The sequence below is a fragment of the Agelaius tricolor genome, unplaced genomic scaffold, assembly GCF_023055355.1.
Source record: "Agelaius tricolor isolate 1412-34295 unplaced genomic scaffold, bAgeTri1.0.p SCAF_35, whole genome shotgun sequence".
In the NCBI taxonomy this organism is placed as follows: Eukaryota; Metazoa; Chordata; class Aves; order Passeriformes; family Icteridae; genus Agelaius; species Agelaius tricolor.
The window spans coordinates 565376-581601 of NW_027269295.1; the positions used below are offsets into that span (position 1 = coordinate 565376).

General features: G+C 62.7%; 2 protein-coding genes across 3 annotated transcripts; one reads left to right on the forward strand and one right to left on the reverse strand.

Annotated features, from left to right (window-relative positions):
* Window positions 1–2944: 2944 nt before the first annotated feature.
* Window positions 2945–6937, reverse strand: LOC139602763 (TBC1 domain family member 24-like). 2 transcript variants are annotated; one of them, XM_071452908.1, is made up of 7 exons: window positions 5644–6937; window positions 5105–5263; window positions 4697–4760; window positions 4343–4438; window positions 4142–4201; window positions 3931–4096; window positions 2945–3360 (listed from the first exon to the last, which is right to left on the reverse strand). In XM_071452908.1, the coding sequence occupies exons 1-7, from the start codon at window positions 6567–6569 to the stop codon at window positions 3215–3217; spliced, it is 1617 nt and encodes a 538-aa protein (XP_071309009.1). In that variant the 5' UTR covers window positions 6570–6937; the 3' UTR covers window positions 2945–3214. The 2 variants fall into 2 exon arrangements, with proteins under 2 accessions (XP_071309009.1, XP_071309008.1); XM_071452907.1 differs by having other exon boundaries at window positions 5105–5302.
* Window positions 6938–13315: 6378 nt separating this feature from the next.
* Window positions 13316–15539, forward strand: CCDC42 (coiled-coil domain containing 42). Its single transcript, XM_071452594.1, has 5 exons — window positions 13316–13380; window positions 14198–14303; window positions 14410–14514; window positions 14787–14984; window positions 15306–15539. The coding sequence occupies exons 1-5, from the start codon at window positions 13316–13318 to the stop codon at window positions 15537–15539; spliced, it is 708 nt and encodes a 235-aa protein (XP_071308695.1).
* Window positions 15540–16226: the final 687 nt, after the last annotated feature.

A 16226-nucleotide genomic window follows, 5' to 3' on the forward strand; every position in this document is an offset into this window, starting at 1 on the left:
AGGTTGACCCGACTTATTTTCAATAAACATCTTTCCCTCCCCCAGCAGATCTGAACCCTTTCTTTAGAGATAAACTCCCCGTGGGGGGGCCGTGCATTCCAGGTTTGGAGTTTCATGGGGAGCCAGGGGCCCATAATTCCAGGTGTGAGCAAGGTTTTAGGGATAAAGGGTGATGATGTTTGTTCACTAAAACACGTCTTGGAGCATCCACATCTTGGCTGTTTGCTCACTAAAACACATCTTTGGCACGCCCCATCCCTGGCAGGTTGGACCCTGGGGCTTGGAGCAGCCTGGGACAGGGGAAGGTGTCCCTGCCATGGCAGGGGGGGCACTGGGTGGGCTTTGATGTCCCCTCCAGCCCAAAGCATTCGTATTGGGGACGGCATTTTTCAGATAAATGACTACAAAGTGCTGAAAACAATCCCCCAAGGAGGGAGGCAGGGAGGGACGGTCCCACTGGGGCCTGCATGGCCCAGCTCCCCTCCAGGGGGGGAAATTCCCTCTTGGGAGGGCAGTGCCCACCCCAGGTCCCCCTCTGGAGCAGCCAGACCCTGCGGAGCCCAGGGCAGCTCGGCTTTGCAGGGCACCAGAGGGGGATTTTCCACACCCAGCACCTGCTGCATTCCCAAGGAAAAGTCCAGGGATGCCTTGAGGAATCACCCAGCTCTGCAGGGGGGAAACAAAACCAGCCCTTGGCCCAGACTTAGCAATTCCAGGGACTAAATTGTGTGGAAACAGGGATGGAAACACGTTTGTTTTGATACATGCTGTGGGTCTGACTGGAAAAAACACCTGCAAAACCCCTCCTGTGGCACTGAAGGCTCTGCTCCAGCTGGAAAGTTCTGCCATGGGACATTAGGTGTGGTTCCAGACGAGCTGGTGGCAGTGCAGTGACAAGGAATTGTTTGTGTGTGCAGCAGGTGGGTGGGAGGGGAATCACTGCACGGGGCTGGGAGGGGGAAATGGGAAGGATGCAAATGGATCTGACAGGGGAGGGAGATAAAAACACACCAGGACCTTCTCCCCAGTGCAAGGGCAGGCGGGGCCCATGGATTTCCCATTTCAAGGCTCTGGAAGCTGCATTTGGTGGGAGTGAGGGGAGAGGACAGGGAGGTAGGAAGGAGAGGGGAAGGTGAGTGTTTGTGTGCTCCAGAATCCTGGCTCTGGACAGAAATGTCTGCTGTGGGCAATGGCAGATGGAGGAGGCTGGAGGCACCCCCTGTCCCTCCCTCCCCACGCATCCCCTCTCCTCCCCAAACCCTCAGGGGCCGTTTCTCTCCGGAGACAGCCCCGTGGGAGGCAGTTCTGGGTGAGCCAGGCATGGCTGGGACACCTTGGGCTGCTTCTGTTCCAGTGCAGCTGCACGGGGAGCGCACGCAGCCCCGCGGCGCTGCCCCCTCATGTGCCAGTGTGGGAACTGCTGAGCCCGGCCCTCGGGAGGAGCAGGGCATCCACAGCCCCCGGATCCCCCGGGAAATCAGCTCCGAGCGTCACAAAATGTGCTTTTTGTAGCGATTTCTGGTACACGCCAGTGGCCAATTGTCCCTCACCGCTGCGGGGGCAGGGATGAGCCAGACCTGCAGGGACAGATTGTCCCTTCCTCAATTCCCCGTTGTTCAGGGCCACCTCGGACTGCTCTTTTTGTACCAAGGCTGGAGGGAGCCCCGAAGGCAGCTCAGGGAGCAGAGGGGAGCCAGGCAGGTCCCTGTGCTGCTCTGTGGGGACAAGGAGCACAAATGCCCCAAAGGGATGAGCTGATGGATATTCCAGCTCCTTCCAGAGCACACGGGGGCTGAAGTTTCCTTGGGTTTCAGTAAAGACCCAAAGTCAAGGGAAATGGGCAGGGGGTGGCAGGGCTGGGCTGTCCTGGGGCTGCAGTGTGAGGGGCTGGGGGGCCCTGGGGTGAGGGTTTGGGTGCTGTGGGGCCCTGGGGTGAGGGGTTTGGGTGCTGTGGGGCCATGGGGTGAGGGTTTGGGTGCTGTGGGGCCATGGGGTGAGAGTTTGGGGTGCTGTGGGGCCATGGGGTGAGGGGTTTGGGTGCTGTGGGGCCATGGGGTGAGGGTTTGGGTGCTGTGGGGCCATGGGGTGAGAGTTTGGGGTGCTGTGGGGCCATGGGGTGAGAGTTTGGGGTGCTGTGGGGCCCTGAGGTGAGGGGCTGGGGTGCTGACCCTCTCCAGGGAGGTGAGAGCAGGTCCCAGATCTCTTTATTTCCCATCACATGTCCCCTCTGCCCCTGGCCCCACTGCTCCCCCACCATGTCTTTGTGCTGGAATTTTTTTGAATTCTCCAAGGGTTTGGAACTTTATTCAGCAATGGAATAAGGGGCAGGAAGGAAGGATCCCTTTCAGGGTCCCTTTCAGCACAGCAAAGGCTCAGCAGAGCTTGGGCACCCCCCAAGCCCCAGGCAGGGCTTTGCCATCCCCGGCAGCACATCCAGCCAGGGACAGGGAGAGTCTCTGTGGTGCTGCTGGGTCCTGGGCAGTCCTGGATACCCACGGAGGCTGCAGAACGCTCTGGGTGCCTGAGGGGCTGTGCTGGGCTTGGGGCTGGAGGGAAGCAGATCTGAGAGCGTTTCTGGTGAGCTCTGGAGCTCGGTGTTGGAGCCTGGCCTCAGAATTCCCACAGGATCCACCCACGCTGTCCCTGTTGGCCCTCCCCAGGCCAGGGAGGTACGAGAAACTCCAGCCTGGCTGCCCTTCCCTCCAGCACCCCAAACTGGGCCAGACTGGGCAGAGTGGGCTCGGTCTAAACTGCGGGAGGGGACCTTGAATGTCCCCAGGGGCAGCACCCACAGTCCCCGTCCTGGCACTGCCTCGGCCTCTCTCTGCAGCACCACGAGGGCTGATCTGGTCCAGTCTGATCCATTCTGCTCTGATCCGATCCAGTCTGATCCATTCTGCTCTGATCCGGTCTGGTTGATTCATTCTGCTCTACTCCACTCCGTTCTGCTCTGCTCCGCTCTGCTCCGTTCTGCTCCGTTCTGCTCCGTTCTGCTCTGCTCCGTTCTGCTCTGCTCTGCTCCGTTCTGCTCTGCTCCGTTCTGCTCTGCTCTGCTCCGCTCTGCTCCGTTCTGCTCCGCTCCGTTGTGGCCGTGGAGGGGCCCGTGGGTTCCGCAGCAGCCGCCCAGGTGGCCCCAGCCCGGCCGGGGGTGCCAGCGCGGGGAGGGTCCCCGTGCTCGTGCCCGCGGGTGGCGCTCGGGGTGTCCCCAGGGCCCCTAGGCGCTTTGGAAGCCCCACACCTCCAGGAGCTGCACCTGGAAGTTCTCCCGGCAGAGCGGGGGGTTGTCGAAGGTCTCGCAGCGCTCCGTGTGTCCCCGCAGCAGGCTGGCGTCCAGGGACAGCGCTTGGCCTCCCCCTCCGCCTGCGAGGGCAGCGCGGGCTGGGCTCGGGCCGGCCCTGCCGGGCCGGGGCCACCCTCGCAGCCAGGGAAGGGCTGGGCAGGGCCGCTCCGGGCCTGGGCAGCGAACCCCGGCAGGCTCTGGGCTCTGGGGTCCCCCTGGGGCTCTCGGGAGCAGCTCCCGGGCTGGGGAAGGGGAGCTGCCCTCGCCTGCCCGGACTTTAACCCGATATCCCCAACCGGAGCTCCTGGGAGCTGATAGGGATCCCCCCTTATCGATAGGGATCCCCCTTTATTGATAGGGATCCCCCCTCACTGATAGGGATCCCCCTTTATTGATAGGGATCCCCCCTCACTGATAGGGATCCCCCCCTCAGTGATAGGGATCCCCCCTTATCGATAGAGATCCCCCCTTACCGATATTGATCCCCCTTTATTGATAGGGATCTCCCTTTATTGATAGGGATCCCCCCTCACCGATACCGACCCCCCCTTACCAATATCGACCCCCCCTTACCGATACCGACCCCCCTTACCGATACGGACCCCCCTTACCGATATTGACCCCCCTTACCGATACCGACCCCCCCTTACCGATGACGATGCCGTCCCGGGAGCCGGCCATGAACATGGAGGCGGTTTTGGAGGGCAGCAGGAAGTGCCTGATGGCCAGGAACGGGGACAGGCGGCCTCTGCCCTGCGCCGAGGGCACGGCCAGGTGCTTGGGGCTGGGGCTGTCCCGGGAGGAGCCGGGCGGGGCCTCGGGAGCGGGGGAAGGCGAGCGCTGCCGGGAGCGCGGCACGGCCTTGGCCAGCTCCGGCCTCTGGATGAGCACCCACTCGTACCTCTCTGCCTCGGGGCGCACCTGGGCACGGGACACACCTGCTGAGCCTGGGGGAAGGTGCTGCTGCTGCTGCCCCGGCTCCGGGCCCGGCGCAGGGAAGGGACGGCGTGGCCTGGCAGGACAGCAGTGAGGGGACAGAGGCAGACACAAACCGTGACTCACAGTGAACACGAAGCACTCCCCGGTCCCAAAAAAGCCCGATGTGGCTCCGCTCTTCTTCCTTTCGGCCCAGTCCGAGGAGAGAAAGGCCCCACACACCTGGGAGAGAGCACGGGGAGCTCAGGGCGTGGATCAGCCTCACTCGTGGCCTCTCTCCCCTCGCCCTCTCCTCCTGGCTCCCCAGCACCCCGGCTGAGGTGTGTCCTGGTGGCCAAGGTGCAGTTTGCTCTGCCCTGGCAGCTGGGATGGACCCGGGCCGGGGCAGGACAGGGAGCACAGCCCCTGGGTGCTCCAGCAGTGCCAGGGGGGCCACCCAGCCCTGGGTCCCCTTGCCCAGCCCCGCCTGGCAACGCTCACCTCCCCCTCGGTGGTTTTGATGAGCAGCACCGTGGGTTCGTAGCCTTCACAGCACGTGTAGAACCTGCAGGCATGGACAAGGCTGGGCTGGGGGGAGCTGGAGCCCTGGGCAGGGTGTGCTGGCTGTCCCTGGCCACTCACAGTGTGCTGGCACAGGGTGGCACAGGGGACATCCCTGCCTGGCACAGCCACAGGGCTCCCTGTGCCCCAGGCGGTGCCCAGGTGCCGGTGCCCACCTGGGCCAGGCTCTGCCCTCTGCCCTCAGCCACCCTCAGGACCCCGAGCTGAGCCCAGGAGGGTCCCCAGCAGCCCCAGGGGTGCCCAGGTCACTTGTGCTGCTCCTCCCTCCAGCACCAAGCCCTGCCCAGGTTCCCCCATGCCCCGGCCCCAGGGCAGGTGAGGCTTCACCTCTGCAGGCTGCAGCCGTCCTGGCAGGTGGAGAAGAGCAGCAGCGGGGGGAAGAGCGAGAAGCGCTCAGGGAGCCAGGACCAGACGAGGCGCATCTCCTGTGCCGTGACCGTGCTGGAGCTGAACTTCTGCATGTCCACGGCCAGGTGGAAGGACGGCCTGGGGGGGACGGACATCAGGACGGGCTGGGGCCCTGTGCTTTATGGGGCACAGCCTCTGCAGCAGGTTCTGCCCTGCCCGGAGCACCGTGAGCTCCCTGCCAACACCCCCAGCTCTTCTGGGCCGTGTCCCCTGACAGGGTCCCCAGCTCTGGCTGTGCCGTGTCCCCTGACAGGGTCCCTGACTGTGGCTGTGCCGTGTCCCCTGACAGGGTCCCTGACTGTGGCTGTGCCGTGTCCCCTGACAGGGTCTCCCAGGGGCTGTGAGGGCCCAGCACAGCCACAGCTGTGGGAGGTTCCTGCAGCTCCCCCAGAGCTCTCCACAGGAGCTCCCATTTTGCCGGCTCAGCCCCAGAGCTGGGAGCACAGAGCCCTCCTCACCTCCTCTGCACCACGGTGATGCCCCTCTCCACCAAGGCCTTCCTGTTGGCCATGTGCAGCAGCCAGATCTCCTTGCGGGAGAAGAGGCGGATGCCGAAGGCTCTCTCCAGGAGTTTGTCCACGGTGACGTGCTGGGCGATGTTCCTGACGAAAGCCTGCAGCTCGGCCTTGACGTCGGAGCCCTGGGGCCCGGCCGGGGCCGCCGAGAGCCTGAACTGCTTCAGCAGGGCCAGGGCGATGCGGTACAGGACCTTCTGGCCCTCCAGCAGGAACACGTCCAGCACGCGCACGGCGTAGGCCAAGGGCAGCCCGGGGAAGAGCCACGAGAGCCACTCCGAGTAGACCTCGAGCACGTTGTCGGCGGCGCCGGCGATGAGCTTGTGAGCCGCGGGGCAGTGCTTGCTGGCCAGGTCCCCGAAGGTCATGCAGGAGGCCTGGTGGGCCAGGAAGGACTGGTCGATGTAGGCGGCGTGGGGAGCGTTGCTGGCGATGAGGCGCGAGAGGCTCTCGAAGCACTGGGCCTCGTCCTCGCTGTAGTGCAGCAGCAGCGCCGCCAGCGCCGGCAGCAGCGGGCTGTGCGTGATGTCGGGGAACAGGGCGCCCACGCAGATGAGGATCTTCTTCAGGGCCGCGACGCCGTGCGGGCTGAGGCAGTAGGTGGGCACGGGGCAGCCCTCCAGGAACTCGGGCAGCGGGTGCGAGCTCACGCTGCGCTTCCCGAAGAGCCGGCCGGCCACGTCCCGGTACACGAGCGCGTCGGGGGTGACGAGGCGGCAGGAGACGCGCTGGATGAGGCGGGGGTAGAGCCGGGCCCGGCCCGCGTGGCTCCCGGCCCAGCAGCCTTCCCTCGCCAGCCGCTTCAGCTCCTTCGGGGGCCGGCCCAGCACGTCCCGCGGGATCCGCGCCGGCCCCTGCGCCTCCGGCATCTTGGCCCAGTCCACGAAGGGCCCGCAGCCCCGGCCCGGGGAGGTGTCGATGTCCCAGGTGTCGGCCTCGGACGTGACCACGATGGTGACCGGGGATGAGCCCAGCCCCTCTGCGGGACAAGGAGCTTTTATTGAGCGCCTCTCCCGGCCCCACCAGCGGCGTTCCACCCCGGCTCAGGGCGCTCTGAAGTCTCACAGCCGCGTCCTGCGTTTCTTTGCTCTCCCCCGCAAAGGGAAGCGTTTCAGGCTTTGCCCTCTCCCGCTCCCATCAGCTCCGGGCCCCGGAGCAGCGTGGGGCCAGGTCCCAGCTGGGTGTCGGGGCTGCTTCTCACACCGTGAGGGGCTTTTCCCCGCTCCCAAAGCTCCCGGCCCCGATCAGGGCTGCTTCTCACACCGTGAGGGGCTTTTCCCCGCTCCCAAAGCTCCCGGCCCCGATCAGGGCTCGGGCAGCCCCCGCCCGGCGCTGGCCAGAGCAGGCTCCGAGCTCCGCCTGGACAGACGGACGGGAGCGGCATTTCCCCGGGGCTCGGGAGAGCTGAGCCGAGCCCCGCCGGGGCTGGGAGCTGTCCCTGCGTGGGTGAGCTCTGCTGGGCGCTCATCAACGGCCGGGGACACCGCAATTAGCGCACTCATTAACCCTCGGGTGTTTGCACCGTGCCTGTGCTCGGCTGCTGGGGTCAGGGATGGATTCGCACCGAGCCGAGGGGACACGGGGACAGCCCGTGGTGGCACATCGGGAGGCTCCCGGGCCGGGCCCGGCTCTGGCTCTCGCTCTCCAGCTCAGTTTGGCGCCTGCCCAAGGCCAGCGGGAGCAGCGGGTCGGGCTCAGCCTGGTTCAGGGCAGGAGCTGCTGGATCCGGAGCCGCTCGGGCCGGCTCCTGTCCCGGACACAGCCTGACCCCGGCACAGTCCCGGGGGCTCCTGGCCACAGAAACCAGGCCGAGACAACACCGGGGGGCGATCAGGGGCTGCTTGCAGCCCAAAATCCCAAAATCACCCCAAATTCACCCCAAATTCACCCCAAATTCTTCTCTCAGGGCGCTGCTCAGGTCCCGCTCGGTCCCGCACTCACCCGGGCCCGGTCCCGGCACGGGCGGGTCCCGCTCGCTCCCGCACTCTCCCGGCCCCGTGCCCGGCATGGGCGGGTCCCGCTCGGTCCCGCACTCACCCGGGCCCGGTCCCGGCTCCTCGCCCGCCGCCGGCTCGGCCATGGGGAAGGCGGCGGCCGCGCCCCCGGGGCAGCGGGGCACGCTGAGCCCCAGCTGCAGCATCTGCCAGCTCGGCCACCCCTGCCGGGTCCCCTCTGCCCCGCACCTGCCCGCGCTTTTAAGGTGCGGGCCGGCCCCGGCCCCGCCGTTTATTTGGGGTAAACACAGCGAGGGGTGGAGCGGCTCCGCGCCCGCATCGCCCCTTCCTGCCCCAGTTCCGCGCCGGGCCCGGCCGGGGGCTGTAAACACCCCGTGGGCCGAGATAGCATCAAACAGCAACACGGGCACTAAATGAAGCCTTGATTTTCCCGAGGATAACCTTCGTGCTCCCGCTCGGGCTGCGGCTGCTGCGGCCCGGCCCTGGGGCTCCGGCGTTCCCGGTGTGCCCCCGGGAAATGCTCGGGACCGATCGGTTCCAGCCTCAGAACGCGCTGCAGAACTGCAGAATGAGCGCTGTGCTCACCGACAGAAGGGCTGGGCTGGAGGAAAAGCGGCCTCGAGCAGCTGGAGAGGCTCCCGGGACACCGCCCCGGTCCCACAGCGCTGCTCTCAGCTCGGGCTGCACTCAGCGGGCACTTTTATAGGCATCCTAACCTTTTAAAGGATCTTTATTTGCCTTTAAAATCGGGTTGTTTCTGCTGTGGTAAGAGCAGCTGCAGGGTGTTCCTGGCCAGGTCCGGCTGCACCTGCAGCGCCTCCCTGAGCATCCCCTGGCCCCGCGGCACCTCCCGAGCACGGCTCCCTGCTGCTCCCCTTCCCCTCGCCCTCCCCGTGCTGTGCCCAGTCCCTCGGATGCAGCTCGGCTGTCCCATGGCCCCTTCCTCCCTTTGCCCCTGACGGGCGGGGAGCCCCGGCAGGGTCAGCGAAGGCTCCCGCCGGGCTGCGCCGGGTGCCGGGGGGCCAGGGGGTCTCCCAATGGGAGTTGTCCTTATCCTCATCTCCCGATCCTCCCCAGAGCCTGCCCGGGCTCCCGACGGGCGGTTCTGCTCCACAGCTGCTCCCAAAGGGGCAGGGCCGGCCCCAGCCCCGTTCCCGGGGGTCCCCACGCTGCTCCCCGGGGCCGAGGGGCCGCTGGTTCCCTCTGCAGCCCCAGCCCTGCCCGGCTCCGGCAGCAGCGGCTCCTTCCCGCTGCCTCCCCGGAGCCCGTGCGCCGCCCGTATCCTCGTCTGCCTTTCCCGGGCCAGCGGCCGCCCCTCCTGCAGCCCCGCAGCTCTGACACCTCCGGCAGCCGCTCCGGAGATGGAGATGGAAGTGAATTAGGGACAGGGCGAAAGGAAATGTCACTTCATGCCTTTTTAATGGCGAAATATGAAATATGTAGAGGCCGCGGGGCTCGGGCTGAGCGGCGCAGCCCAAGGCCATGAATGTTTGATGGCCGCGGCTGCGGGAGCGTCTCCGGAGAGCCGGGCCAGGGCCCAGAGCCCACCCCGTTATCAACATCGTTATCACCATTGCTGTCGTTGTGCCCCGGGCAGGGAGGGGTTCGGCGGGGTTTGGGGCTGGGGATTTGGATGGGGGGTCTCAGAAACCCCAAATAAGTGGGATTTGAGCAGTATTTTCTCTGCCTTTGGAGAGTTTGGAGGAGCAGATTAAATTCCTGCTTTCAGCATGGTGAAGTATCAGAATTGCACAGATACACCTCAACATCAGCAGACCAATAAAAAGGTTGCTGCTCAATGTGTCTGTATTTATAGAGGGCAAAGTTCTCTCCTGCCATCAGGGCCACCCTGAGGAGCCCAAAGCCCAGGGGAACGTGGGGCTGGTGCTGTTTGGAGCCTTTGTAGGGCTGGAACTCTCCGGGCCTGTGTTTTATGGAAACATTGCAGGGGTGGCTGACTTCTCCATAAAATCATTTGTCCCGTGCCCTGTGTTTTCCAGCTTCCTTTAATCCATTAACAGGTAAAGGGGAATATTTGGCAGCGTTTGATTCTACTCTAAACAAGGTTCCCACAAGGAGAGAGGTGTTTCCATAACAGAAATGCCTGTTGAGAAACCCACGGCTGAGCAGTCGCGTGTCCTGTGCCCCCTGAGTGCTGAAATGCAGGGAAATGTCTTTGTACAGCACTGGCCTTTTAGGGAGAATGTAAACAGGGGTTTATTTTTGTAGTACTTTGCAATTAGAATGGCGGAAAAATTTCTTGCTTGTTGCTGAGCCAAAAATAGAGCACAAAATCTAAAATAGAACAAAAAAACCTGTAGGGTAAGATTAGAATCCAGCACTTGCCGTCAGTGAACTCTGCTCCATTGAGCTGATCTCAAAGCTTCCACTGGATTCTTTTTTTTTATTTTTTCTGAAATGGAAATGGAGCTCTTTTGTTCTCCCCTGCAGCGGGAGCCAGCAGTGGGTCTGTGCTCAGTGACTTTCTGGGCTGTGTCCCCTTTGTGCTGCTCTGGCTCAGTTCAAGGCAGTGTTCTGCACGGTTTTGGGATTGGGGGGAGCCACACAGGCTCTGTGTCCATAACACACAAACCACGTTGGGCACAGCCTTGGAACAATTCTCTTTCTCCTTCCACGAGTTCAAAGCACCCAATGAGATAATTCCTGGAGAAGAGAGAGGATGAAAGAGATGATAAAAGCCCAGCCTTGCTCCTCGGCTGGTGGCCAGCTATGGACAGCAAAGTGACTCTGCCATTTCCTCCTGCAGGGTGAATTCCCAGCCCTTCCCAAATGTGGATCTGGTTTCAGGGGTACAGGCAGAGACACCTCAGGGCCTGGATCTTGTGCCAGGAAATCCAACTTTGCTCTCTTGCCTGAGCCTGGCTGGGAGTGGGTCTGTAGGGAAGGGGCTGGGAGAGAGCTTGGAAGGAATTTGGAGGGAGCCTGGGGGGATCTTGGGGGGATCTTGGAGGGATCTTGGAGGGATCTTGGGGGGATCTCAGGAGGATCTTGGAGGGAGCTTGGGGGGATCTCAGGAGGATCTTGGGGGGATCTTGGAGGGATCTCAGGAGGATCTCAGGAGGATCTTGGGGGGATCTTGGGGGGATCTCAGGAGGATCCTGGAGGGAGCTTGGGGGGATCTCAGAAGGATCTTGGAGGGATCTTGGGGGGATCTCAGGAGGATCTTGGGGGGATCTTGGGGGGATCTCAGGAGGATCTTGGGGGGATCTCAGGAGGATCTCAGGAGGATCTTGGGGGGATCTCAGGGGGATCCTGGCAGGCCCTGGCAGGAGCTGGTGCCAGGCACGGAGCCCCAGGCTCTGCAGGGCTCAGCTGCCGTTCCCAGCTCGGGGTCCCCCTGGCAGATCCTGGCCCAGCTTTGGGAGCCTGGAGGTGGCAGAGCCCCCCTGGAATGTGCCTGGGGCTGACTCTCAGCTTTGCCCTGCATTAGAACAATCAGCACCTGGGCTTTGATGGAGCTGAGCACTGACACTTGCCTGGCTGGTGCTGCTTTTCCAGATCTAATCCAGGCCTGATGTGACAGCCCACGGTGCCCAGGCCCTGCTCTTGCCAGCAGCCCTTCCTTTCATTAACCTTCCTGCACCACTGATCACATGTTTGCTGTGCAGGGCCTGGGGCTGGGAGCTTTGCCCTGGAATTAAGCTGCTTTGCTCTGCTCAGCACTCAGTGAGCTCCACATCCTGTGAAAGCTGCTCTGAAGCTGTTTCTGGGCTGCAGGGCTGGGCTTTAATGCTCCCAGGGCTGATCCCAAGTGACAACTGCTGCAGGACTCTCCCTGGCTGGGGACAGCATTCCTGCCCCTTCCAGCCCTAATTAAGGAGCCCCTGGAATTCCCAGGGCAGGGCTGGGCTGTTTGTGTGCCCCCCTCGAGCAGGGCCAGCTCCATTCCCTTCAGAGGGGATTTCCTGACACTTTCAGTCTCTTCTGGCCCTGTTCCTCCTCGGGAGGATCTGTGCAGGCTGTTGGAGCAGGGGCTGAGCAGGGCAGAATCCCCAGGGTGTCCCTGCATTGCCAAGGCAGGGGTGGGGAAAGCAGCCAGGAATGGGGACCCTCTGGGTGCCACTCACATTTGTAAGGAATCTTGCACAGGAACAGGGAGAGGCGTGGAAAGGAGACCCCGGTGTTTGACAGAAGGGTTAATCACCTGGAAATCTGAGTGTGGGCTGTGTTTGGAGGGAGTGAAGAGGAAAATGAAATGAAATGAAATAAATGAAATGAAATAAATGAAATGAAATGTGCCCAGGAGCAGCAGGCAGGCTCTGCTTTGGTGTTCAGGGTGATTAAGGGAGATGTTGTGATTTAAAACAAGTGGGGTTTAGTCACTTTTAGCCAAAAAGGGTTGTTTTTTTTCCTATTTTTCTTTCAGACAAGTCGCCTGGGGCCGGAGCGCCGTGCCCGCGCTGCCGCGGCCAGGCAGAGGAGCTGCGGGCTCTGCTCGGGCGATTCTCCAGCAGCGCTGCTCCATCCCACGGCCAGGAGATGTCCCCAGCTGCCCGGGATTGCTGCAGGAGCCTGGGCTGGGCTGGGCTGGGCTCGGAGCCTTCAGTGCCAGCAGGGCCCGGAGCCCCCAGTGTCCCCCAGTGTCCCCCCCAGTGTCCCCCCAGTGTCCCCTCAGTGCCCCCCCAGTGTCCCCCTGCCCCGGGCTTGGCCACAGAGGGGTGCCCAGCACAGGGGGGCTCTGGGCGGATCAGAGCAGCTCCATAAGAGCTCAGTTAAAAACACCAAAACAACGGCAGCGTTCTCGTTTAGGTCTGGGTGTAGCTGAAATCATGGAGAACTTGAGAGATCCTAAAATCCCTCTCATTCCTTCTGTTTGTGGAAGTGCTTTGGGAAAGAGGAAGCAAAAGTTTTATGAAGTCAGCAAATCTGCCTCCTTAGATATTTTTATGCCATAGATTTTGTTTTATGTATTTTACTTATTGTCTATAAAGCTATATCACATATAATCTATTGTATATTATTATATATTCCAATAAATCTGTATTTTTAGTATATTTTAGCATTAGTATTTGTTATATCAATTCTATAGAATTTCTTGGCAAACGGGGAAGCTCAGGCTGAGCCAGAGAGGGAGCTCTGGGCAGGGCAGTGTGCAGGGTCCCTGAGCTCCAGCTGGGCTCTGGGACAGGGGCAGGGGCTGCCAGGGGCCTCAGAGACCCCGGGGGCAGCACAGGGCACAGGGGCCAAACCTGGGCAGAGGAAGAAGCAGAGAAGATGAATGGAGAAGAGAAGGGAACGAAAAAATTCCAAGTCCTGGACACAGTGGTCAGTCCCCCTGACACCAGTGATCAGTCCCTCTGATTCACAGGAATTGTCACAGTGCTGGGAGGAGCCCCTGGAGCTGTCACAGTGCTGGGAGGAGCCCCTGGAGCTGTCACAGTGCTGGGAGGAGCCCCTGGAGCTGTCACAAAGGGTGCAGGTGCCCCTGGAGCTGTCACAGTGCCTGCAGTAGCACTGGAACTCTCACAATGGTTGCAGGAGCCACAGTGGCTCTCTCTGGGACTGAGTAGCCACGGGGCTTGTCCTGGTGCCCTGGAGCAGCCCCAGGGCCCTGTGAGCAGTGCACAGCAGCCCCGGGCTGCCCCGAGGCCAGGCCAGCAGCAGCAGCAGCAGCACCGGGACGTGCAGTGGCCGCAGGCATGGCCCACGAGGACCTGAGCTATTACCGGGGGCAGTACAAGGACAGGCTCCTGTCCCTGCTCAGGTCAGGGGCTTCTCCAGCTGCCCCTGCCTCCATGGCTCCTTCCCTGCTGCGCCGAGCTCCCATCCCTCCCCTGCTCCCATCCCTCCCCTGCTCCTGTTCCTCACTACTCCCATCCCTCACTGCTCCCATCCCTCCCCTGCTCCCATCCCTCAGCTGCTCCCACCCCTCCCCTGCTCCCATCCCTCACTGTTCCCATCCCTCCCCTGCTCCCATCCCTCACTGCTCCCATCCCTCCCCTGCTCCCATCCCTCCCCTGCTCCCATCCCTCACTGCTCCCGTCCCTCACTGCTCCCATCCCTCACTGCTCCCATCCCTCACTGCTCCCATCCCTCAGCTGCTCCTGTGCCTCAGCTTCTCCCATCCCTCACTGCTCCCATCCCTCACTGCTCCCATCCCTCCCCTGCTCCCATCCCTCCCCTGCTCCCATCCCTCACTGCTCCCATCCCTCACTGCTCCCATCCCTCACTGCTCCCATCCCTCAGTTGCTCCCATCCCTCACTGCTCCCATCCCTCAGCTGCTCCCATCCCTCAGCTGCTCCCATCCCTCACTGCTCCCATCCCTCAGCTGCTCCCATCCCTCACTGCTCCCATCCCTCACTGCTCCCATCCCTCACTGCTCCCATCCCTCAGCTTCTCCCATCCCTCACTGCTCCCATCCCTCGCCTGCTCCTGTCCCTGCCCCGTCGCCCCCGGAGCTGCCCCGGCTGTGCTGGGGGGTCCCTGCAGTGGGGCTGGGGGTCCTGCCCGCCCCTGGGACGCAGCCCAGCTCCAGAGCACCCTGCCAGGATGCCCTGTGAGCTCGGGCCATGCGTGGCAGGGAGCTGCAGGCGGCGGAGGAGGACTCCACCAACTCCTTCATCTGCGTGCTGAAGAAGATGAAGGAGGTGCGGCAGATGGAGAAGGTTGTGGAGGAGACAGAGGAGGTGAGGAAGCTGGGGGGCTGCTGGGACGTGCCTGGGGGGCTGTGCAGGGTGGCAGGGGGTGGCTCTGGCTGTGGCAGCCGTGTCACCCCAGCTCTGGTGCTGCCAGGCCTTCACGGAGAGGATGGAGACCCTCGCTGAGCAGTGGAGGGACCTGCACGCCAGGAGGGCCCAGCTGAAAGCCCACGTGGTGACATCTGGGACCACCGTGAAGGTACAGCTGGCACACCTGGCACACCTGGCACACCTGATACACCTCATACACCCGGAACACCTGATACACCTCATACACCTGGCACACCTGGCACACCTCATACTCCTGGTAACCCCTGGCACCCCTGGCACGTCTCATACACCTGGAACAAGATCCCGAGTGCTGGGATCTCCTCCCTGGAGGCTCTCCTGGCAGTGCCCGGAGTGACCCAGCTCCTCCTTCCCGTGCCTCCCTCCCCCTCTGGCTGTGGGTGCTGCTGCAAACCTCCCCAGGAGAATGAAAGGCTGAGAACCCAAGCTCTGAAGAAAGCCAAAGAAGAGAAAGAGGAGAATTTGAAAAAGGAGAGTGAGCTCTTGAGGGCTAGGAGGGAACTGGATGCCCTGAGAAAAAAGCACCAGAAACTCTCCAAAAAATTGCTGAAGTACTCCCTGTTCAAGAGGTACCTGGAGGATGTGGTGGAGAATTCACAGGTGAGCTTGGACATGGCTCGGGGATGGTTTGAACCAGAGGGATGAGGCAAGGCCAGGGAAATCAACCCCTGAGCAAACCCAGAGACTCCAGGTGGGCTGGGAGGGGCTCCCTGGAAACCAAGGTGGGCCACAGGGAGCAGGGTCAGGAGAGGACAAGCAGGACGGATGAAGGCAGGGCAGGGTGTCCCTGACACCAGGGCAGGACAGGGCAGGGCAGGGCAGGGTGTCCCTGACCCCAGGACAGGACAGGACAGGGCAGGGTGTCCCTGACCCCAGGCAGGGCAGGGCAGGGTGTCCCTGACCCCAGGGCCTGTGCTGCAGTTCCGTGACATCGATGACATCATCAGCTACTACAAGGCCCTGCTGAGGACCCGCAAGGACCTGCTGCAGTCCCAGTGGTGGCACCGGCAGCTGATGGAGCAGGGCAAGGGCCTGCAGCAGCAGCTCGGGGCAGAGAAGGAGGCTGAGATGCTCCAGTGCAGGAACGACCTGGTGCAGCTCAAGGAATCCTTTGACCGGGCTCAGAGTGATATCCAGCAGTGGGTAAGGAGCTGAGGGGTGCCCGGGGGGCCTGGGGGGCAGGACTGGCTCCTCCTGCAGCCAGGGGCTCGGGGCAGGGCCAGCAGCAGTTTGGGGTGGGAGGAGATGCCCCATCCCCAATCCCATCCCATGGATTCCATCCCATGGATCTCATCCCATCCCATCCCATCCCATGGATTCAATCCCATGGATCTCATCCCATCCCATCCCATCCCATCCCATCCCATCCCATCCCATCCCATCCCATGGATTCCATCCCATGGATCTCATCCCATCCCATCCCATCCCATCCCATCCCATCCCATCCCATCCCATCCCATCCCATCCCATGGATTCCATCCCATGGATCCCATCCCATCCCATCCCCATCCCATCCCATCCCATCCCATCCCATCCCATCCCATCCCATCCCATCCCATCCCATCCCATCCCATCCCATGGATTCCATCCCATGGATCCCATCCCATCCCATCCCATCCCATCCCATCCCATCCCCATCCCATCCCATCCTGTCCTGAAGCTGCAGGAGGAGCGAGAGCCCGGGTGGGGGCAGATTTGTCACCAAGGGAGGTGACAGTGGCAGCGCTGCAGGGCTGGCAGGGAGGGCGTGCCAGGGTGGGCACTGCAGGGTGGGCAGCACAGCTGGGCTCTGCTCTGCTCCCACACAGCTGGGCTGGCTCTGCTCTGCTCTGCTCCCAGCAC